The sequence below is a fragment of the Bufo gargarizans genome, chromosome 5 (assembly GCF_014858855.1).
Source record: "Bufo gargarizans isolate SCDJY-AF-19 chromosome 5, ASM1485885v1, whole genome shotgun sequence".
Lineage (NCBI taxonomy): Eukaryota > Metazoa > Chordata > Amphibia > Anura > Bufonidae > Bufo > Bufo gargarizans.
In genome coordinates this window covers 140,563,322-140,588,818 of record NC_058084.1, presented here as the reverse complement: position 1 = coordinate 140,588,818, position 25,497 = coordinate 140,563,322, and the positions used below count along the sequence as shown (strand labels likewise).

The following is a 25,497-nucleotide window of genomic DNA, read 5'->3' as shown; positions in this document are numbered from 1 at the left end:
CTTTACATATATATATACAGAGATTGCTGGTAAAAGAAATCTATAGGCTGTTACAATGAGATCTGTATATGGGTGACAAGCTGTGAACACATACAGTGGATATAAAAATTCTACACACCACTGTTAAAATGTCAGGTTTCTGTGATGTAAAAAAAATGAGACAAAGATAAATCATTTCAGAACTTTTTCCACCTTTACTGTGACCTATAAACTGTACAACTCAATTGAAAAACAAACTGAAATCTTTTAGGTAGAGGGAAGAAAAAATATAAAAACAAAATAATATGGTTGCATAAGTGTGCACACCCTTAAACTTATACTTTGTTGAAGCACCTTTTGATTTTATTACAGCACTCAATCTTTTTGGGTATGTGTCTATCAGCATGGCACATTTTGACTTTACTCACTCTTCTTTGCAAAAACACTCAAAATCTGTCAGATTGTGAGGGCATCTTCTGTGCACAGCCCTCTTCAGATCACCCCACAGATTTTTTATTTGATTCAGGTCTGGGCCATTCCAATACTTTAATCTTCTTCTGGTGAAGACATTCCTTTGTTAATTTGGATGTATGCTTTGGGTCGGTGTCATGCTGAAAGATGAAGTTCCTCTTCATGTTCAGCTTTCTAGCAGAAGCCTGAAGGATTTGTGCCAATATTGACTGGTATTTGGAACTGTTCATAATTCCCTCTAGCTTAACTAAGGCCCCAGTTCCAGCTGAAGAAAAACATGCCCAAAGCATGATGCTGCCACCACCATGCTTCACTGCGGGTAAGGTGTTCTTTTGGTGATGTGCAGTGTTGTTTTTGCACCAAACATATTTTTGGGAATTATGGCCCAAAAATTCAACATTGGTTTTATGAGACCATAACACCTTTGCCCTCATGCTTTTGGGAAACTTCAATGTGTATTGCAGAATGTAGCCTGGCTTCAATGTTTTTCTTCGTAAGAAAAGGCTTTCGTCTTGCCACTCTACCCCATAGCCCAGACATATGAAGAATACGGGAGATTGTTGTCACATGTACCACACAGCCAGTACTTCCCAGATATTCCTGCAGCTCCTTTAATGTTGCTGTAGGCCCTTTGGTAGCCTCCCAGACCAGTTTTCTTCTCATCTTTTCATCAATTTTGGAGGGATGTCCAGTTCTTGGTAATGTCACTGTTGTGCCATATTTTCTCCACTTGATAATGACTGTGTTCACTGTGTTCCATGGTATATCTAATGGAAATTGTTTTGTACCCTTCTCCTGACTGATACCTTTTACCACTTCAGCCCCCCTAGCTTAAACCCCCTTAATGACCAGACCACTTTTTACAATTCTGCACTACACTACTTTCACGGTTTATTGCTCGGTCATACAACTTACCACAGAAAATAAATTTTACCTCCTTTTCTTCTCACTAATAGAGCTTTCATTTGGTGGCATTTCATTGCTGCTGACATTTTTACTTTTTTTGATATTAATCGAAATTTACCGAAATTTTTCCCAAAAAAATGACATTTTTCACTTTCGGTTGTAAAATGTTTCAAATAAAACTACATTTCTATATAAATTTTTCTCTACATTTATTGTTCTACATGTCTTTGATAAAAAAATTAAAAAAAATGCAATAAGTGTATATTCATTGGTTTGGGTAAAAGTTATAGCGTTTACAAACTATGGTACAAAAATGTGAATTTACGCACTTTGACTTTCTGAGCACCTGTCATGTTTCCTTGAGGTCCTACAATGCCCAGACAGTAGAAACACCCCACAAATGAACCCATTTCGGAAAGTAGACGCCCTAAGGTATTCGCTGATGGGCATAGTGAGTTCATGGATGTTTTTTGTCACAAGTTAGCGGAAAATGATTTTTTTATTTTTTTTATTTCTTACAAAGTCTCATATTCCACTAACTTGTGATACAAAATAAAAAATCTTTCCAAAATGGGGTCACTTGTGGGGTATTTATACTGCCCTGGCATTTTAGGGGCCCTAATGCGTGAGAAGAAGTCTGGAATATAAATGTCTAAAAAATTTTACGCAATTGGATTTTGTGAGGGGTATGGTGAGTTCATGTGAGATTTTATTTTTTGTCACAAGTTAGTGGAATATGAGACTTTGTAAAAAAAAAAAAAATTTCCGCTAACTTGTGCCCAAAAAAAACTAAAAAAACTTCTATGAACTCGCCATGCCCCTAAAAAAAGAAATCGCATCTACAGCCTGCCAGCGAATGATCGCTGCTGGTAGGCTGTAGATCCACTCGTTTACCTCCTGATCCTGTGAACGCGCACTCCTTTGTGCGCGCGTTCACAGGAAATCTCGCGTCTCGCGAGATGACGCGCCGATGCGTCAAGGAGGAACAAATCGACTGCCGCCAGAACGCATCCCTGCGTTAGGCGGTCCTGGGGTGGTTAACAATGATAGCTGAACTTTATCTGGGGTTAATCAGAGGCACTTTAAGTGATGGCAGCTGTATGTTGACTCCTATATAACATGATTTTGAAGGTGATTGTTTAATTCTGAAAACAGCTACATCCCTTGTCCCATATCTCTGAGTGGTTTTATTGAGTGTAAAAAATGATTTTATATATATATATATACACACACTCACCTAAAGAATTATTAGGAACACCTGTTCTATTTCTCATTAATGCAATTATCTAGTCAACCAATCACATGGCAGTTGCTTCAATGCATTTAGGGTTGTGGTCCTGGTCAAGACAATCTCCTGAACTCCAAACTGAATGTCAGAATGAGAAAGAAAGGTGATTTAAGCAATTTTTTGCGTGGCATGTTTGTTGGTGCCAGACGGGCGATCTGAGTATTTCACAATCTGCTCAGTTACTGGGATTTTCACGAACAACCATTTCTAGGGTTTACAAAGGATGGTGTGAAAAGGGAAAAACATCCAGTATGCGGCAGTCCGGTGGGCGAAAATGCCTTGTTGATGCTAGAGGTCAGAGGAGAATGGGCCGACTGATTCAAGCCGATAGAAGAGCAACGTTGACTGAAATAACCACTCGTTACAACTGAGGTATGCAGCAAAGCATTTGTGAAGCCACAACACGCACAACCTTGAGGCGGATGGGCTACAACAGCAGAAGACCCCACCAGGTACCACTCATCTCCACTACAAATAGGAAAAAGAGGCTACAATTTGCACGAGCTCACCAAAATTGGACTGTTGAAGACTGGAAAAATGTTGCCTGGTCTGATGAGACATTGAAATGGTAGAGTCCGAATTTGGCGTAAACAGAATGAGAACATGTATCCATCATCTGATGGCTACTTCCAGTAGGATAATGCACCAGGTCACAAAGCTCGAATCATTTCAAATTGGTTTCTTGAACATGACAATTAGTTCACTGTACTAAAATGGCCCCCACAGTCACAAGATCTCAACCCAATAGAGCATCTTTGGGATGTGGTGGAACGGGAGCTTCGTGCCCTGGATGTGCATCCCTCAAATCTCTATCAACTGCAAGATGCTATCCTATCAATATGGGCCAACATTTCTAAAGAATGCTATCAGCACCTTGTTGAATCAATGCCACGTAGAATTAAGGCAGTTCTGAAGGCAAAAGGGGGTCCAACACCGTATTAGTATGGTGTTCCTAATAATTCTTTAGGTGAGTGTATATATATATATATATATATATATATATATATATATATATAAATAAATCAGCCTGGTAAGGAGCCCAAGGGGCTGTACTAACCGTTCTGGAGCCTGGCTCCAGAACGGTTAGTACAGCCCCTTAGGCTCCATACCAGGCTGATTTACATATATATATAAAATCATTTTTACACTCAATAAAACCACTCAGAGATATGGGACAGGTATATTGCGGACATGCTAGCGGCGATCTAGCCGTGCATGTCCGCATCTCTATAGGGTAAAAAGAGTCGACAGAATACATGTTCTGAGAGCTATAGTATTTATATTTTTTGAGCGATTATCTTATGTAGGAATGAGGTGACTGTTTTACTGGTACCATTTTGTGGGACATACGCCTTTTCGATCCCTTGGTGTTGCACTTTTTGTGATGTAAGGTGAGAAAAATGGCTTCTTTTTTTACATTTTTATTTTTATGGTGTTTATTGGATGGGGTGGATCATGTGACGTGTCAAAATATCAACTATGTCTTTTTATTTTTTCTATTTTTAATTATTTTTTTATGTATTACTTAATTGGGGAAATATTTTTTTTACATGTGAAACCTTTTAATTTTTTTTTAATTTTTTAATTTTTTTTTTTTTTTTTTTTTTTTTTTTTTTACACTTTTGCGTGCCCCATAAGGTCATACAAAACCTCTGGGGGACATTTAACTTCACTTTTTTTTTTTTTTTCACTATAGATTTTTTTCAGTTACAGGGGGAATACAGCCCCCAAAGAGGCTGTACAACAGTATACAGCGCTGTACAGCCTCAGTGCAGGGCTGATCAAGGTCTGTGAAAGACCCGACAGCTCCTAAACTCTCACATGACCACCGGAGGGACAGGAAGTGCATAGAGCTTTCTGATCTGTATAAACAGCGCTCGTCGAACACTGTGTATACAGCGGTGGGCCATTTATATGGATACACCTTAATAAAATGGGAATGGTTGGGGATATTAACTTCCTGTTTGTGGCACATTAGTATATGTGAGTGGGGAAACTTTTCAAGATGGGTGGTGACCATGGCGGCCATTTTGAAGTCGGCCATTTTGAATCCAACTTTTGTTTTTTCAATAGGAAGAGGGTCATGTGACACATCAAACTTATTGGGAATTTCACAAGAAAAACAATGGTGTGCTTGGTTTTAACGTAACTTTATTCTTTCATGAGTTATTTACAAGTTTCTGACCACTTATAAAATGTGTTCAATGTGCTGCCCATTGTGTTGGATTGTCAATGCAACCCTCTTCTCCCACTCTTCACACACTGATAGCAATACCACAGGAGAAATGCTAGCACAGGCTTCCAGTATCCTTAGTTACAGGTGCTGCATATCTTGTATCTTCACAGCACAGACAATTGCCTTCAGATGACCCCAAAGATAAAAGTCTAAGGGGGTCAGATCGGGAGATCTTGGGGGCCATTCAACTGGCCCGCGACGACCAATCCACTGTTCATCTAGGAATGCTCGGACCTGACACCCATAATGTGGTGGTGCACCATCTTGCTGGAAAAACTCAGGGAACGTGCCAGCTTCAGTGCATAAAGAGGGAAACACATCATCATGTAGCAATTTTGCATATGCAGTGGTCTTGAGGTTTCCATTGATGAAGAATGGCCCCACTATCTTTGTACCCCATATACCACACCATACCATCAATTTTTTTGGTTCCAACAGTCTTGGAGGGATCTATCCAATGTGGGTTAGTGTCAGACCAATAGTGGTGGTTTTGTTTGTTAACTTCACCATTTACATAAAAGTTTGCCTTATCACTGAACAAAATCTTCTGCATAAACTGAGGGTCCTGTTCCAATTTTTGTTTTGCCCATTCTGCAAATTCAGTGCGCCGATCTGGGTCATCCTCGTTGAGATGCTGCAGTAGCTGGAGTTTGTAAGGGTGCCATTTGAAAGTAGCTAATATCTGCCAAAGGGATGTTCGACTAATGCCACTCTCCAGTGACATGCCGCGAGTGCTACGCTGTGGGCTCTTGCTGAATAAAGCTAGGACAGCCACTTCATTAGTGACAGATTTAATGCCTCCACATTTTGGAAAATCCAACACTGAACCAGTTTCACAAAACTTAGCAAGCAGTTTGCTAACTGCAGCATGGGAGATGGGTGGTCTCGTAGGCTGTCTTGCATTGAAATCTGCTGCAATGACCCGGTTACTGCGTTCACCAGACATCAACACAATTTCTATCCGCTCCGCATGTGTTAACCTCAGCGACATGTCAATGGCTGTAAACAAAGAGAAACTTCTAAATAACTCATGAAAAAATAAAGTTACGTTAAAACCAAGCAAGCCATTATTTTTCTTGTGAAATTCCCAATAAGTTTGATGTGTCACATGACCCCCTTCCTATTGAAAAAACTAAAGTTGGATTCAAAATGTCCGACTTCAAAATGGCCGCCACGGTCACCACCCATCTTGAAAAGTTTCCCCCCTCACATATACTAATGTGCCACAAACAGGAAGTTAATATCACCAACCATTCCCATTTTATTAAGGTGTATCCATATAAATGGCCCACCCTGTAGAAGGCAGGGACACCTCGGAACTGTCCCTGCCTTCTCTATGGGTTGCCCTGCTGTCACTGACAGCGGGCCCCCCGCTTGGTAGCTGCATGATTAGCGTGCAGCTGCCATCTCTGAATGGCCATTCAGAGATAAACGACCAGCCCAAGGACGTTTATAGTCAATGGGTGGTCATGAAATGGTTAAATAAAACAACCCCTTCGTGGGAATCCACCCTTTCACCAACCTGTTTTAGGTCTTTTTTTGTCCTGTAGGTCCTATTTCAGGGGGGCTAATGCTTCACCCCAAACCTCTCTTATGAAGGCTCTTGACACCGGGAGGCTTTCATACGGGTGATGCGAGTCTGCTGAATATTCTGCATGCAGCGGGGATTCCATACCCAGCGCCATCTTGGTTCCTGTTTTCGCAGCGAGGGATACTTTCTTGACAAATTTGTCCATCTCTCCATGATTACAGTTGGTCCTCTGAAGTCCTGGGATGTCTCTGGACTTATTTTTAGTAGATTTTGTTTGCAAAAATAAAGCTTTTGAAGCCCGCTTCCACTCAGCCCTTCGCACAGCTCACATAGATATGTGTAAAATAAATAACTAAAAAGTAATTTTTAATACAGTAAAAATTGAATAAAAATTGAAAAAATTAAAAAAAGCACCTTCCTCTTCTAAAATGGTACACACCTCTCTCAAGAAACATAAACAATTTCTGTTTTGCATGGGAGTCAGGTGCTCACACAATAGTGCATACCTGACAAGCAGAATATGTCTCTTTTTTTAATCAGAATTGGTTTTATTGATTTTCAATAAAGGTATTGACTATTAATTACGTCTCAGGAAGGCCATTTCAATGAAAGGTGAAATTAAAGTGATCTAATGACATCCCCCATTCAACATCATGTGTTAAGATATCTGGCCCAATAGAGAAAGTTAGAGCCGCAGAAACCAAACTCCCCTCCCCACCCAGCCCCTCCATATCGACAGGAATTTGTTGGGACATTTTCTCTTGACAAAGACTCCCCTTTCAAGGCGCAAAACTGTATTCAGCCTATTTATATACTCCTGTTTGTTAGGCGGATTACTTCTTATCCAGTATTTAGCAAGTAAAACCCTCGCCTGGAACAGCATTCTATGAATGCACAATTACAGTTTATCGTCTATTTCTGAAGATTCTAGAATACCCGATACACAGACTCTTGGATCATTAGGCAATCGTATCTGGATCGTAGCGGTTATGATTTCACGTATATCTTCCCAAAATCTCTTCAATTTTTGTTAGTTCCAAACCACATGAAGCAATGTTGTCATTTCTCCACAGCGAGGGCATGAGGAGTCTGGTCGAGCGCCTATTTTGAATAGAAATTTTGGGGTTCTATACACTCTGTGTATAAGATATAGCTGGGACAGCCTCTGGGATTCATTCAGTGTAAGACTAGTTGTTAAAGCCAGAACGTCAGTCCATTGTTCTTGAGATATTGTTCCTATATCCTCTTCCCATTTTCCTTTTACCACCATGGGAGTTGAGGAGGCATTGGCATCAAGTATAAATTTATATAGTCGTGAAATCAGACCTTTTGTGGACCTGCCCTCCAGTAGCTGTTTCACCACAGGAGGGGGGGTGACAACCACCATACCCTTCGGAAATTGTATATGACAAGCATGTCTAAGGCTACTTTCACACTAGCGTTCGGGCGGATCCGTTCTGAACGGATCCGCTCATAATAATGCAGACGGAGGCTCCGTTCAGAACGGATCCGTCTGCATTATTTTTAGCATAGAACAGCTAAGTGTGAAAATAGCCTAGTACGGATCCGTCCAGACTTTCAATGTAAAGTCAATGGGGGACGGATCCGCTTGAAGATTGAGCCACATTGTGGCATCTTCAAACGGATCCGTCCCCATTGACTTACATTGAAAGTCTGGACGGATCCGCACGCCTCCGCACGGCCAGCAGCGTTCAGCTGTCCGCCTGTCCGTGCGGAGGCGAGCGGAGCGGAGGCTGAACGCCGCCAGACTGATGCAGTCTGAGCGGATCCGCCTCCATTCAGACTGCATCAGGGCTGGACGGCTGCGTTCGGGTCCGCTCGTGAGCTCCTTCAAACGGAGCTCACGAGCGGACCAGCGAACGCTAGTGTGAAAGCAGCCTTAATTGTAGAAATTAAAAAAATGCAGTTTTGGGTAGGCCAAACTCTTCCTGAAGCTGAGTAAAAGATTTGAACAGTCCTTGAGATTGAATTTGGCCCAAAAATAGTATGCCCCTCTCCTCCTATGGGGAAAAGCCTTCTAGCCTGACTATCTCTGGCAATTGGGGATTCCGCCATAATGGTGTATTCTCGCTAAAACTTGTTAAATTTGCCAGTTCCTTGAATTTCGACCAGACTTTGGATATAAGTGAAATTGTGGGAAGTTTACAGCCTAGAGGGTGCTTTCTGCTTCATACTATGAGCAACTATCTCAGCCGAGGAGTCTAATTCACGTGTTCTAATCCAACCCCTAACATGTTGCAATTGTGCAGCTATAAAGTAGGACCACGTGTTCGGGAGGGACAAACCACCTTCTTCCTTACATTTTTGGAGTGTCTCTATTTGAATTCTCGGTTGCTTTTTTTCCCCCAAATCAGTGATCTAAAAATACCCTGAATTTTGTAGAATATCCTCTGTGGGACCTATACCGGGGAGTTATGTAATATACAGACGTGGACAAAATTGTTGGTACCCTTTGGTCAATGAAAGAAAAAGTCACAATGGTCACAGAAATAACTTTAATCTGACAAAAGTAATAATAAATTAAAATTCTATAAATGTTAACCAATGAAAGTCAGACATTGTTTTTCAACCATGCTTCAACAGAATTATGTAAAAAAATAAACTCATGAAACAGGCATGGACAAAAATGATGGTACCCCTAACTTAATATTTTGTTGCGCAACCTTTTGAGGCAATCACTGCAATCAAACGCTTCCTGTAACTGTCAATGAGACATCTGCACCTCTCAGCAGGTATTTTGGCCCACTCCTCATGAGCAAACTGCTCCAGTTGTGTCCGGTTTGAAGGGTGCCTTTTCCAGACTGCATGTTTCAGCTCCTTCCAAAGATGCTCAATAGGATTGAGGTCAGGGCTCATAGAAGGCCACTTTAGAATAGTCCAATTTTTTCCTCTTAGCCATTCTTGGGTGTTTTTAGCGGTGTGTTTTGGGTCATTGTCCTGTTGCAAGACCCATGACCTGCGACTGAGACCAAGCTTTCTGACACTGGCTAGTACATTTCTCTCTAGAATTCCTTGATAGTCTTGAGATTTCATTGTACCCTGCACAGATTCAAGACACCCTGTGCCAGACGCAGCAAAGCAGCCCCAGAACATAACAGAGCCTCCTCCATGTTTCACAGTAGGGACAGTGTTCTTTTCTTGATATGCTTCATTTTTTCGTCTGTGAACATACAGCTGATGTGCCTTGGCAAAAACTTCGATTTTTGTCTCATCTGTCCACAGGACATTCTCCCAGAAGCTTTGTGGCTTGTCAACATGTAGTTTGGCATATTCCAGTCTTGCTTTTTTATGATTCGTTTTCAACAATGGTGTCCTCCTTGGTCGTCTCCCATGTAGTCCACTTTGGCTCAAACAACGACGGATGGTGCGATCTGACACTGATGTTCCTTGAGCATGAAGTTCACCTTGAATCTCTTTAGAAGTCTTTCTAGGCTCTTTTGTTACCATTCGGATTATCCGTCTCTTAGATTTGTCATCAATTTTCCTCCTGCGGCCACGTCCAGGGAGGTTGGCTACAGTCCCATGGATCTTAAACTTATGAATAATATGTGCAACTGTACTCACAGGAACATCTAGTTGCTTGGAGATGGTCTTATAGCCTTTACCTTTAACATGCTTGTCTATAATTTTCTTTCTGATCTCTTGAGACAGCTCTTTCCTTTGCTTCCTCTGGTCCATGTCGAGTGTGGTACACACCATATCACCAAACAACACAGTGATTACCTGGAGCCATATATATAGGCCCAATGGCTGATTACAAGGTTGTAGACACCTGTGATGCTAATTAGTGGACACACCTTGAATTAACATGTCCCTTTGGTCACATTATGTTCTGTGTTTTCTAGGGGTACCATCATTTTTGTCCATGCCTGTTTCATGAGTTTATTTTTTTACATAATTCTGTTGAAGCATGGTTGAAAAACAATGTCTGACTTTCATTGGTTAACATTTATAGAATTTTAATTTATTATTACTTTTGTCAGATTAAAGTTATTTCTGTGACCATTGTGACTTTTTCTTTCATTGACCAAAGGGTACCAACAATTTTGTCCACGTCTGTATATAATAGTTGTGGCATGAATATCATTTTAATAAAATTGCAGCGGCCAATTACCGTAAGGGGCAGCTTACACCATACATTAGTTTTGACTTCAAATTTAGCGATTAGCTGATAAATTCAATTTTATGTATTCAGCTGGTACTGGTGATATCATTACAACTAAATATTTGAAGTGGGTGGTCAGTTGCAGGGGTATACGGGCGAGATCTAATTGTATTGGGGTGGGATCTAAAAGGAGAATTGTGGACTTGTCCCAGTTTATTTTAAGCCCAGAAAATGTCCCAAAATCAACAATCTCCTTCATTATTTGATCTATGGACTTCTGCAGGTCTCCCACATATAATAATAGATCATCTGTGTATAACAAGACCCTTTCTTCCCGGGGGTCTATTGGAAATCCCTTTCCAATGTGGAGAATTTCGTAGAAGGCAGGCCAGGGGCTCGATTGCTATTGCAAATAGGAGGGGGGACAAGGGGCAACACTGCCGTGTGCCTCTATGTAAAGGAAAATGTTTGGAGAGTCGCCCATTCGCCCTAATCCTTGCTAATGGGGAGTTATACAGTAATTTGACCCAGGAGATAAAACCCCGCCCAAATCCCATGGACTCCAAGACTTCCCACAGGTATTCCCATTCCACGCTGTCAAAAGCCTTGGCTGCGTCTAAGGAAATTATTGCACGGCATCCCCCCGTATTTAACGGTCTCTGAAGATTCAAAAACAGTCGACGGAGATTATTGGCCGTGCTTCTATCTGGCATAAATCCAGCCTGATCCTTATGTATTTAAAGGAGAAATTACCTTATTAAGCCGGTTGGCAAGTAATTTAGCTAGCAATTTTACATCAGTAGGTAGGAGAGAAATAGGTCTGTACGAGTCAGGTTTAACTGGGTCCTTATTGGGCTTTGGGATAACCACCACTATCGCCTCTCTTATAGAAGCAGGAAGCTTTCTGATTCGTAGGGCATCATTAAAAGGTCTCCAGGAGGTGTGGAAGGAGACAGTCCCTGTATTGTTTAAAGAATTCCCCCGGTAATCCCTCCGCTATTTCAAGTTCCTCCAGTGTAATGGGCTAATCCAGATATGCGGCCGATTGTAGGGATAATTTAGGGATAGATATTTGTCTAAGGTATTTTTCAATATCATCTCTTTCCATAAGCAATTTGGAGGAATATAAAACCTTATAAAAGTTGTGAAATGTATTTAGGATTACTGAACTTTCCACGGAAAGTTCTCCATCTGTGGTTCCGATTGCTGCTACTCTGGATGAACCCTCCTGTGACAGGACCACCCTAGCCAGCAGACTGCCCGTACTCTCTCCTGACTCAAAGTATTTTTGTTTGGTGAAGAACCGTTTATTGTCCGCTATATGTAGCAAATGATCTGTAAGTTTGGATTGCGCTTCTTTCCATAAGGCTGCAGTCTGTTGGGAGGGCGTACTTACATATACCTGTTCACTTCTTGTCACTTCCTGCTGTATAGCTTTAGTGAGTTCCCTAGTTTTAATTTTACGTCTATTAATTTTCTGGATATAAAGACCTCTCACGTACGCTTTCATGGTGTCCCAAACTATTCCCATTGGTGTTGACCCTATGTTAAAATGGAAAAGTTCCCTTATAATATTCTATCATGGGATCTTCCTCGTCTAACAAATGTATCCAAAAAGGGTTGAGTTTCCAGAGTGCTGGACCACAACGCCCCTTGTCGTTTTTAAATCTCAATTCTATGTGTATGAGAGAATGATCCGAGAGACACCGCGGTAAATATTCAATAACAGAGATATATGGCAATGCCTCCAGGGATCCAATGGGTAAATCTATTCTGGACAAAGAATTATGGGACGCAGAGAAGCAGGAGTACTGCCGTTCCTGAGGGGATCTAATTCTCCACAGGTCGTGCAGGTCCAGTTCTCTGAGTAACTTTGCCAATGTGGTTTCCCCAGCATGTGTTAGATCATTAGGTGGTGGGAATTTATCCAGAGAGGGGTCCAAATATTTATTAAAGTCACCCATCATCAGAACCGGCGCCTGGGGGCCCTGCACTATCCAGGTCATAACCTCTTATTACACCTGTGGAGTATGGCGGTGGTATATATATATGGCAATTAAAAGAAATTGTACCCCAAAAATAGAACAGTGCAGACATATCGGCCTTCAGTATCAATTTTGCTAGTGGCACTCAAAGGGAATGGCTCTATGAACCAGGATACTAACCCCCCCCCCTAGCGTGCGTAGAGAAAGTGGAATGAAAGGCCCGTGAGATCCATTGTTTATGAAGTAGCCTATGGGATTGTTTAGACAAGTGAGTCTCAGTGAGGCACACTATGGCTGGCTGGTACTTCTGGACAGCCATAAAAACCGCCTGACGTTTAGAGGGATCTCCCAGGCCTCTAACATTCCATGCCAAAACGTGAGTTTTATCCGCCATCATTCTGTAAAAAGCATAAGAGAAAGGGTGGTCCAGGCACCCATATAAAGCAATCACTGTATGGCATAAGAGTAATAACATATATTGTCTCTCTGTGGATCATAACCCCCAATAAACCGTGAACATAATAATTCCTATAGAGGAACAAACTTTTGATGGTCCCCAAACAAGACCTGAGGCAGAAGAAAGGTTCCTGTAACCGCAACATAGGAAGTGGTAACAAATCCGCATTTACGGACGAGATCTCAAAACTAGAGACCCGGGCGGCAATAAAAGAGGGCAGCAAGTAGCATAGTGACATAGTTAACTCCTGGCATATCAACAAAACAATTAACAATAGTACAGGTATGAACATTAGTCAGTGTTATTGGATAGCACCAAATTACTACTCCGGGGCACGGTAGCGATCGTGCAAGAAAAGGCTCATAACAAGCATTAAAGAGGACCTTTCACCTAAAAAAAAAAAATTAAACTAAGACCATAGCGTTACTTACATGCCCCCATGATTTCTTGATCGTTAATTCTTTTTTCATCCTGTGCCCCCGTTTGTCCGCTATGCCCCCCGGAATACTTCCCGCCGTCTATGCTAATGAGCCAGCCTCAAATGGGCTGGCTTTAAAAGTTCTCCCCGGCACGGAGCGCATCCAATCAGCGCGCTCCGCTCTTAGCCAGGGAGAAGACGCTCCAGTTCTCGCGAGACTTCAGAGAACCAGTTCTCTGAAGTCTCGCGAGAACTGGAGCGTCTTCTCCCTGGCTAAGAGCGGAGCGCGCTGATTGGATGCGCTCCGTGCCAGGGAGAAGATGAAAGGCACGCCGGGGAGAACTTTTAAAGCCAGCCCATTTGAGGCTGGCTCATTAGCATAGACGGCGGGAAGTATTCCGGGGGGCATAGCGGACAAACGGGGGCACAGAATGAAAAAAGAATTAACGATCAAGAAATCATGGGGGCATGTAAGTAACGCTATGGTCTTAGTTTAATTTTTTTTTTTAGGTGAAAGGTCCTCTTTAAACATTATACTTATCCGCCCGTCCCCAGAGTCTTCCATGAGGTCTCCGGAATAGTCCCAGGCATAGCATTTCCCACTCTATCAGTCGTTCTCATAGCTTTCAGAAGATAAGTATTCCAATTGTTCAACCCAGTGGCTGGCTTCCTCCAGGAATTCGAAAAAATGAGTCTTTACTTTAAACATTATCCGCAGCTTCGAGGGGTATAGCATGGAATATTGTATGTTTTGTGAGCGTAGTCGCTTTTTAACATCCAGGAACCGTGCTCGCCGTTTCTGTACCTCCGCTGAGAAGTCAGGAAATAAGGAGACTCTTTGTCCATCTATAAATAGATTCTGGTGTTCCCTTGCTTTGCAGAGAATGGCATCTCTATCTTGAAAGTTTCAAATCCTCATTAGCATTGGTCTAGGAGGAACTCCCGGTGGTGGTGGGCGAGACGGCACTCTGTGCGCACTCTCTATAGCAAAGAAGGGAGAAAGAGAGTCCTTTCCAAATATCTTTCTGAACCAGTCCTCAAAGAAATGGACAGCATTGGAGCCTTCGGATTTTTCAGGGACTCCCACTATGCGAAGTCCTCCGTTTTATTTATTAAAAGGGTGATATTATGGATTACTTTAGCCAGATCACGTTTCATAGGGGGGACTTGGTCTTCCAGGCAGGATATGCATCCCTCTACTTCAGCAATTCTCTCATTAACTTTCCTGATGTCCAGTCTAATAAGGGACACATTCTCTTGGAGGGACCCAATAGATGTATTAAGGGTCATCAAGGGTGTACTACACTGGTGCACGGCTGCATAAATGTCCTTAGTGGTAGGATCAGACAGCAGTGGAAGCATGGGGGCAGGGGGCTGCATTTGGGCGCCACATAGTGAATTATATTCGGTAGGGAGTCGCCCGTCACTTGTCTTCAGCTCCTCCACGTGGGATCCGCCATCTTGGGAGCAGGAGTCTCCCTCTGCATCATGAGCGGCCGCAGTCGCCGCTTGTGCCGCCAGGACTCCGGGCAAACTGTCCTCCAGTATGGGGGTCTCTTTAGAGGGGGGGGGACATGAGCATACTGTTCCAGGCGCTCCGCTACCTCCGCCACCTTAAGCGAAGCGGTCGCGCCATGCTGCTTCGCTGGGGTCGGTCCCGCCGCCTCCTTATCCTTCCTGCCCGAACTAGTCATGCTGGGCAGGGAAAGTGGGGAGATCTCCCTCAGTATTGTGATGGTGCTCGGCTGTTTAAATCACCGCAGCCACAGGATGAAGTCGGATTTAAGCAGGCGCTGCCCGGGAGCTCAAGCGCGCACGTTCTCCTACATAGTCGGCCAGGCCACACCCCCTGACAAGCAGAATATGTCTCAAACTAATAATAAGTAACAGCAAGCAATATTTTCACCTGATCTTCTTAATGTAATATGATGTGGCGGTTGATAACCCTCGACAGGTGAAGTATATTACTAAAGACGTAATGTTTTTTTTTTGTTAATGATGTAATATATAAGCTTATGTAACCCCCTCTTTTTTCACTTCTGTTTATTATGTGGATCACATTTGCTACTGTAATGGTGGTTAGTGAATGATTCTATGTAGCATAACATGCCTTTTTTTTTGTTGTGTACAGTATGTTACGACACCACTGACATGATAGTCTGTACCTTTTTACAGATGCATGGACTTAAAGGTAAAATACGTTTTTTTTAATTTTGGTGTTATAGTGATGCCATACTCTATACAATGTACACATCTGACATCGCTGATTATTGGAGAATTAAATAATTATTTTTGGGTAAGTATTATTTATTGAACAAACTACCTTAAAACATGAGAAAAGATTTAAAGAGGACCTTTCATGGGTCCAGACATGGCTGTGACATTCTCCTTTGAGATTGGATCGCGCTACAGCCAGGGAGCAGGAGACACCCATTGAGAAACAGGGCAGTCTCTTCCTCCCTGTACCGATGCTATTCATTAGAATACCAGGCGGGAAAACTGCAGTGGGGCACAGCGGGAAAACGTAGCGGTGCCCAGGAAAAAACTGTAAGCAATATTACATCAATGTACTATACCCTACATATCCTGGTACTTATTTCATAATGTCTGGACCCATGAAAGGGTCCTCTTTAAATTGCTCCTGCACAGAAATGTTTTGCTCTGGTTATGAGGGCTAAACACCCCTATAATAAAAGGGTTAAATAAATGAAAAATTATGGAGGGCTGTCGTTACATTACACATGTTATTCCAAACCCAAAACAGCGGCTGAAAAGAAGTATTATATAGCAATATAATGCCCAACAAATGTACTTATAAGGACAAATACCTCAATGTCAATGGGTATGGTTTTCGGTTTACCCAATACATTTCCTTTAGGCCCATGCATATAGTAATGATAGATATGTCTAGGAAGAAAAAACATTTGCTTTTACACAGAAGAAACAACTAAATGAAATACAGAAAGAGCTTTAACATTTACCAAAAAGTAAGATGGGCATTCCCTACTCACGCTAGCTGTGTAGCCCATAGATGAAGGAAATTTTTTAAATATTGTATATGTACGGGCTGAACACCAGTAACAATAACTGCAGTGAAGCTTTCTTTATCCTCCTCCTCCATGATGAGGTTACGCAGGTTCTTATCATCTTCTGTAACATGTGAAAAATCAGCGGGCTGCAAAAATAAAACAAAAATACGGTCTTACAAGATAAAACAAGCATATATTTTACAACTTAAAGGATATGTATTCCTTCATGGGCAATATTTGCATTTTGTTCTAAAAATAATTTTTTCAATTGTTTTTTATCAAAAATATTCAGTAGGTCATAAAGGGTTAACTGTTTGTCTAGCTGTGTGAATCCTACTTGTACTTTGTGCTGGTCATCTAATACACCTTATCTCTAAATTAGTGCTCAAACACAAGACCCTACTGGCTCAGTGCCTGAATTGCGGACCATAAATCGACTTGAATGGGTCCACGATCGGCAAGATATGCCTGAAGATAGGAATTCACCTATCTTTTGCGGAGCGGAGACACGGATCCTGTCATGCTTTTTCATCAGTGTACAGTCTTATCTGAAGATATTATAGTCTAAATATCGATGCTCATTGCCTTTAGGTGTAAAGTCAGACTGAACCAGAGTTTAAAATCTTTCTGAAGGATTGAAATAGGCCGAGATAAGTTCATGCTGAGTTCAGTTTGGGTAAAATGTTTGTAGCGGACACAGAATGTATTGTCTCTTTAAAATTATTTGTGAGCAGATGTGGTGTATCTGTTAATACAGACATGTGTCTGTGAGAGATAACCATTTAAATAACAATGTATTTTACGTCCTTACAAGGTCATTTAGGAAGTAAATGCCTTGGGGGAAACATTCGGTGTGCATTGTCCAATTCATGTATGCATAATTATGTTCTATATATTTCTGTGTGGTATATTTAGATTTGCAAAATATCTTAACCAATGATTTATATAATGTGTCATTTATGTGTAACAGTATATATATATATATATATATATATATATATTATATATTGCACCATATATGTGTAATTTAGAATATATATTTTATGCTGTGTGTATCTTACTGATTGAATATAGCCTTTTTAAGGTTTAGAAAGTATTGAAATTGTCTTCCTACTAATTGGATTTCATGAGGAGAGCTGAATGTTATTAGTTAGCCATGTGGACAAGTTAAATATATAAACCCGGATGCCAAGTAAAAAAGGCCCATTGTCCATTATCATGAATTTAAGAAGACAGTAGAAGGTAGCGACTCCAACATGTTTATTATGGGTAATTAAAATATCAGGAAGAAACCCGTATTACTGATGTATATTGGAGAGGTTAAGAAGGTCATGTGAACATATTATTAGGCATTTAGAATTAATGTTTGAAATGGTTATGTGGTACAACAGTGCCATCTAGAGGCAGATGGACAGCATCCCATTTAGCATATCACGGTTTAAGATGACATCATAGTAGTATTAACATACGTTTCACCCTCATCAATTGATTGGGAGATCATAATCCAGGAGGTGGTAACGTAAGATATCAGGGAGGATAAGTACTGCTGGATAGGAACATAGGGGGAGGAGATCAAACCATCAGACCAGATCATCAAATCATAAGGAACAGGGTCCTCACAAGAAAGAAAAGATCCATAAAAGGTAGCTAATCATAAGAAAGATATATCAGAAGAAACTTGAATTACATTTTGACTACTAGAGAACTCCTGAGAACTGGTCCCATCCGAGACCCTGTTCATCCTTGACTTGGTAACGTATGTTATATTTATTGCTTGTGATATTAATAAGATATTCCTCTCAGCATATAGTCAAGAGTTCCCATACTGTGGGAGCGTATAGTGTTAAACACCTCCCTAAATGCAAGTTGTCCTCTTAGCAAAGATGCATATTGCTAATGGGAGATTAGACATTGTCTGATTGAGGAAAAACTCTGGGAAATTATATTTCCATAGTCTGATTGCCGAGTGGGGTATATTATCATATTAATATCACATATACTTTTGATTGTCATAGGCTGAGACAGAGTCAAGGGACAACATATATTGTTCCTGTATTAATCTGTATTTTGTCATGTTATAGCCTGTTGGTAAACAGAAAATCCTGAGTTTCTCTTGATATATTAATTATTGGTCAGTTTGATAAAATATAGCATTTATATCTTATCATCGGTAACTTTAAATAATTCTGTGCTGGTGAGAAAGTGATAGTGGATTACACCACCATCTAGTGGTGTTTTGTTGGTACTGCGTCAATTTGTCTATCCATTTATCTTATGTCTGTTTTATATTGGATTTATATGCATTCTATAAATACATTTTATATTTTTGCATAATTGATTGCCCTATTTTTTATTTATTAATTGCATAAATTACATTTTGAATCTCAAGATAAAAGAAAAGGGTTTTATGTCCGCCTAGTGGATTTCCTGACTGATTTCCATATTTTATTGACATTTTATCTCTTATATAAGATATTTATATTTTATATAAAAGATATAGTTTGACAAACCGAAGCCCATGAAAGCACAAGGGTCCGTTTCGCCAAACCGCAAATGATAGAACATGTTCTATATTTGGCCGTATGTTGCAGATCGCAGACCCAGTTTAGTCAATGGGTCCACATCCGCAAACAGAGTGCACATGGTCGATGCCCATGCATTGCAGACCGCCATTATGCTCATGTGCATGAGCCCTTACTAAAAAGGTCATAAACACTTAAGGGCCCTTTACACAGGCCGTTTCTCGGCCAGAAGATCGCTAGCATTATTAACGATTATCTGACAGTTTAAAGGTGCCGCCAATTAACTAATGGGATAATCACATGATTCATGCTTTCACAAAAATTCTTGTTAGCCGATAGCAGATCATGCGGTTTAAACATAATCTGCTGCTGGTAAATAATGAGTCTGTATGGGGACAAGTGAAGGCATTAGAGATCACTCCTCCCCATACTGTGGAGGAGATTGCTGCATGTAAAAGTAGTGGTCTCCTTCTCGACAATCGCCTGCTAAATTGGCCCCTGTAAAGAGGCCTTTATTTAAGCCACATTCTTATCATTTTTCTTTATTTGTTTTATTGAAGTTTAACAAATTAGGTATGGTACATAGACATTCATCCGAGAGCATATAATAAACAAGTGACTTCATATTCCTATGATTAAGATAAGAATTGAGCTGTAATGAGTGTTCAGGAGGTCAGATATCAGAGGCAAGTAGCCTTCAGCTGAGCACAGAAACTGTAATAATACAGAGAAAAAAAATGTGGGGGGTTCAGCATGCACGCCAAGCACACTTTGCTTTAACCCCGTTATGTACACCAATGCCTCATTCAACATCCAGCATAAAGGCAGGGCAGAATGCTGGTTTGCAGAGTGTGATTGCATTTGTGTTTTTGCGTTTGTATCTGTATTTCGCCATAGCAATGTGCACCTGCAAACAGGGTTGTGCGGGCTAAACCCCCCACATTTTTTTTCTTTGTAGTATATATTGGAGGCGTGGCAATCTCCAAGCAGTCATGCACACCTGACAAGTTAGTCTGCCCTGGAGGCTGGTTTTAAAGTCAGTATAAAACTGAGTCTGCTTATATAGCACCTACCAGTAGCCATTTGGCTCCAGGAGAAGTATATGGTGGGCTCAGCATGCATGTTGGTACTTGTATCCCTGGATCCGATGAAAGCTGTAATGGCACCGGACGGGGTTAAAAGCAGCGTGTGCTTGGCGTGCATGCTGTACCTGCGCTCCCTGGACTTTGTGTGGCTGTCATGGCCCATAACAGGTAGGAACTAGTGTTAGGGACCACTCATGAAGGCGACCTTGACGTGGTGAGTGTAATAATACAGAGCCTGGTACTATAAAATCTCAAGGCTGTACAAAGAAAGACCAACTGAAAACATGATTTTTAGCTCAAAATGAGTACAATGCAATAATTTTAAAAAATGCCCCTAAAGGTGTACATACAGTGCCTTGCAAAAGGATTCACCCCCATTGACTTTTTTCGTGTTTTGTTAAATTACAGCCTTAAGTTAAATGTTTTTTTAATCGGAATTTTATGTGATGGATCATAACACAATAGTCTAAGTTGGTGAAGTGAGAAAAATATATAAATAAAACTATTGCTTAGAAATAGAAAACAGAAAATTGGCATGTGCGTATGTATTCATGCCCTTTGTTAGGAAGCCCATAAAATTCTCTGGTACTATCAATTACCTTCAGAAGTCACATAATTTTTGAGATGATGTCCACCTATGTGCAATCTAAGTGTCACATCATCTGTCATTACATATACACACCTTTTTTGAAAGGCCCCAGAGGCTGCAACACCTAAGCAAGAGGCATCACTAACCAAACACTGCCAAGAAGACTAAGAAACTCTCCAAACAAGTAAGGGACAATGTTGTTGAGAAGTACAAGTCTGGGTTAGGTTACAAACAAATATCCAAATCTTTGATGATCCCCAGGAGCACCATCAAATCTATCATAACCAAATGGAAAGAACACGGCACAACAGCAAACCTGCCAAGAGACGGTCGCTCACCAAAACCCACGGACCGGGCAAAGAAGGTATTAATCAGAGAGGCAGCACAGAGACCTAAGGTAACCCTGGAGGAGCTGCAGAGTTCCACAGCAGAGACTGGAGTATCTGTACATAGGACGACAATAAGCCGTACGCTCCATATTGTTGGGCTTCATGGCACAGTGGCCAGAAGAAAGCCATTACTTTCAGTTAAAAACAAAAAGGCACGATGTGAGTTTGCGAGAAGGCATGTGGGAGACTTCCAAAATGTATGGAGGAAGTTGCTCTAAAGACTAAAATTGAACTTTTCGGCTTTTAAAGAAAACGCTATGTCTGGCGCCCACCCAACACATGACATCACCCAAAGAACAGTGAGACTAGTGATGTCCGGTTCATGAACGAATCGTTCATTTGAATCGATTCAGTTCAGTGAACCGGAGGAGTCGATTCACCTGACTGATCCGATCCGTTTGAAACGGCTCAGCTCAGTCACACAGCACACAGACAATGCAGACAGAGCCGCTCACCTCACGCTGCCAGCAGGGAGCCTGAGGGAGGGACAGGGAGGAGCGTAATATGATCTTAGAGTGGAAGCTGGCTTCTGCCAGCCCCACCCCTCCCCGCCCACCAACCAATCACCAACCAGAGCTGAGGGGGCAAGGCAAGCACACCAACAGCTCTGAGTCGTCTGAGTCACACAAGTGCAGGGAGTAGTGGTGTCACTGGACACTGAGTAGTGGTGTCCTTCCGTATCCCCCTCCTGTGACACACTCTGCACTTTTTTGGGGTCCATCCCTTCTTTCCAGTATGGGGGACCACACCTGGAAAGTGTTGGCCTCCAGTTCCCAAGGTACTCCGGCCTGCTCTATCCCGGTCAGAAAAGATCAGGGCCTTGAGGATTGCCTCATAGAACTGAAGGAATTTCCCTGTGTTGCCAGCACTCCGGGACAGCACAAAAGAGTTGTACAAGGCAACCTGTACCAAGTAGAACGCAACTTTTTTGTACCATGCCCGGGTTTTGCGCATGGCATTATATGCCTTGAGGACTTGATCAGAGAGATCAACTCCTCCCATATACAGATTTTAGTAGACGATACAATCAGACTTGAGGACCGTTGACGCGATACCTCGAACAGGGGTGATGCCGTTACCATGAATTGTGGACAGTACAAGGACATCCTTCTTGTCGTTATATCTGACCAGCAACAGGTTTCCACTGGTAAGGGCACGGGTCGCACCCCTGGGGATAGGTACCTGGAGGGGTTAGGGAGGCAGCGTTGATTTTTCCGCACGGTCCCACAAGCGGACGTGAATCTGGCGGTGAGGGACTGGAACAAGGGGATACTAGTATAAAAGTTATCCACGTACAGGTGGTAACCATTATCTAGCAGTGGGTGCATAAGGTCCCACACAAGTTTCCCGCTAACACCCAGAGTGGGGGGACATTCTGGGGGTTGAATACAGGAATCTCTACACACAAAATTTGTAAGTGTACCCTGAGGTACTCTCACAAAGTTTGTACAGCTTCATGCCATACCTTGCCCGCTAAGAGGGAACATACTGGCGGAAAAGGAGTCTCCCCTTGAAAGCAACGAGAGACTCATCAACCGCGACCTCCTTTCCAGGTACATAGGCCTGTACAAATTTGGCACCAAAGTGATCAATGACTGGCCTGATTTTGTGCAGGCATTTCCAGATGGCCTCAAACCGGGAGCGTGTCATGGCCGTACTGTAAAGTGGGGTCTGGTAGAGGACGTCCCCACTCCAGTATTGCCTGACACTAGGTTTCTTGACAAGGCCCATGTGCAGCACGAGGCCCCAAAATGTCCTCATCTCGGCTGCACTGACCAGAGTCCAGCCACCGGGCCTAGCCAAAAAGGAGCTCGGGTGTTGAGTAGGGATCGACCGATATTGATTTTTTAGGGCCGATACCGATAATTTGTGAACTTTCAGGCCGATAGCCGATAATTTATACCGATATTCTGGGAATTTTCATTTTTGAAAAAATTCCCACAAATCTGCTGAAAATTAATGTTTATTGTTAATGTGTATTTTTTTTTGTAACTCTTTCTTTTTCATTTATATTTAATATTTTGGTGTTTTTTTTTTTTTTTTTTAACTAACTTTTAGCCCCCTTAGGGACTAGAACCCTTGTCCTATTCACCCTGATAGAGATCTATCAGGGTGAATAGGAGCTCACACTGTCCCTGCTGCTGTGTGCTTTGTGCACACAGCAGTATGGAGCTTATCATGGCAGCCAGGGCTTCAATAGCGTCCTGGCTGCCATGGTAACCGATCGGAGCCCCAGCATTACACTGCTGGGGCTCCGATCGGAGGAGCAAGGGAGAGGGAATCCTGTGGGGGGGGGCGCACTGCCACTGGGGTGGGGGGGCCCTATGCGCCACCACTGGGGGCTTGGGGGGGCGCACTGCGCCACCAATGTCTGATACTGGGGGGCTTGGGGGGGCGCACTGCGCCACCAATGAAGCTTAATCCCACATTTATTCATATACAGGAGGCAGGAGCTGGCTGCAGGATCACATAGCCGGCTCCCGACCTCTATGAGCTGTAGCTGCGATCTGCGGCACCTGAGGAGTTAACTACTGCAGATCGCAGCTACAGCTCATAGAGGCCGGGAGCCGGCTATGTGATCCTGCAGCTCCCGCCTCCTGTATATGAATGAATGATAGATTAATCTTCATTGGTGGAGCAGTGGCCATAGCTCCTCCCCTCCTCCTGTCCCCTGTCCTTACATTGGCGGCAGCGGCAGGAGCAGCACAGGGGGAGGAGACACTGCTCCTTCTCCCCTGTGCTGCTAAGGGGAACACGGAGAGCGCTGTCAGCAGCGCGATCTGTGTTCCCCATACACTATCGGAATATCGGCAAAATAGATGCCGATACCGATAGTGTTCAAAATCCTGAATATCGGCCGATAATATCGGTAAATCCGATAATCGGTCGATCCCTAGTGTTGAGCAACAAACTGTTGGGCGTACAGGTTTGTTTGCTCCACCATTAGATTTACAAAGTGGTCACTGAAAAAAAGACTAAAATAGTTGTATTCAGCGAAGCCCACTGTGGAAATCTGGATTCCTGGTTGGCCTACAAAATCAGGAATCACGAGCTCAAAATGCTCTGGGGTATACCAGACAAGTTCACCGACAGGGGGCTCCAGTGGACTTAACTGGTGGGCCGCAAAACTAGTACGAGCCCCAGAGCTGCTCGTACTAGGGTGGGCGACAGGGTCCCTAGCATGGCGGTCCCCTTGCTCCGCCTGGCGGCGTCTCCGCCGCCTTGGGGGCTCATCATCATCGCTAGATGATGAGGAGGACGCGGATGACAAAAGGAAAGTGGGTTCATCCTCGTCCTCACTGGGACTTTCGGAATCGGAGGCAAGCTGGGCGTATGCCTCCTCGGACAAGAACATCCGACGGAGTGTGTGTGCGTGATAAACTTTATTTGGTGTCCGTGTGTGTGGGGGCACGGGTGTTCGCAAACTAACCCTAAACTTAACAGACAAAAAAAATAAAAATAACTAAAAAGAAGGGCAAAAAAATTTGAAAAAAATTATTATTTTTTTAATTCTAAATCGCTGATCAACCGTCCGAAGTTGATCAGCGGTGGGCTGTGCGATACGCTAACAGTGGCCGGACACTAAGAGTGCCGGCCACAGTCAGCGTACGGACACAAAAAAAAATAAAAAATAACTGCTTGCGCCTCAAAAAAAGTTGGGTGAATATCCCTGCCTAACCTAATCTTTCCCTAACCTTTCCCTAAATATCTGGGTGGTGCTGGGGGTGCTGTGGCACAGATGGGGCTGCTAGGGTGCTGGCTGGAGATCCGTGCAGCTGGCGATCCACGTGCAGCGCTCCTCTCGCCTCGGCTCCCGGACACAAAAGGAGGAAGAGAGAAGCGCTGCGGTAATTTGAATGACCCGCCCGCCCAGCTGACCAATGAGAGCGATGCGATCCTGAGAGGTGATGTCACACCAGCGATCACCATCCTGTCCCGGGTTATCGGGTCCCCAGAGACCCGAATAACCCAGCAAACTGCAGGTCTGAATTGATCTGCGGTTTGCTGCGATCGCCTACACGGGAAGGGGGATGTCACAGGACCCCCCGGCGCATTGTCCCCAGGTGCCTGCTCAATGATTTGAGCAGGCACCGGGTTCCGTACATACCGGTACACCCTGTGTCCTTAAGTACCGGGACATCACGGACATCATGTCCGCAACAGGTTAAAGGGGTATTCTATATGGAACAGCAGGTTTAGCATGTTCAATGCCACTCCGTTAATTTCCAGCATTAGGACCTCCACTGATCTAATAGTTATGCCATACCGTGTGGACAGGGGATAAGTTAACAACTGGAATACCTCTTTAATCCAGGCAGCCAGAGACTTTTACACTATTCCTACCTTTCGGTTTCTTATGTAGCCACTGTAAATAGATTCCTTCTTCTTCTCTTTCTTCTCAAAATCATCTTTGGAAAGTAAAAATTCATGGATATCTTGGGAGTCTGATGTCTTTGTTATGATCTTAAACAAAATAACATCCATA

At 42.8% G+C, this 25,497-nt stretch overlaps 1 protein-coding gene across 1 annotated transcript in view; it reads right to left on the bottom strand.

Moving 5' to 3' along the window:
• The window catches only part of SMCHD1 (structural maintenance of chromosomes flexible hinge domain containing 1), a 359,476-nt gene that overhangs the window by 295,242 nt on the left and 38,737 nt on the right, over positions 1 to 25,497 (bottom strand). Inside the window, exons 7-9 of the mRNA XM_044293563.1 lie at positions 25,356 to 25,475; positions 16,409 to 16,572; positions 16,226 to 16,304 (exon numbers count right to left, since the gene is read on the bottom strand). Coding sequence (XP_044149498.1) covers positions 16,226 to 16,304; positions 16,409 to 16,572; positions 25,356 to 25,475 — 363 coding nt within the window. The remainder of the gene's footprint in view (positions 1 to 16,225; positions 16,305 to 16,408; positions 16,573 to 25,355; positions 25,476 to 25,497) is intronic.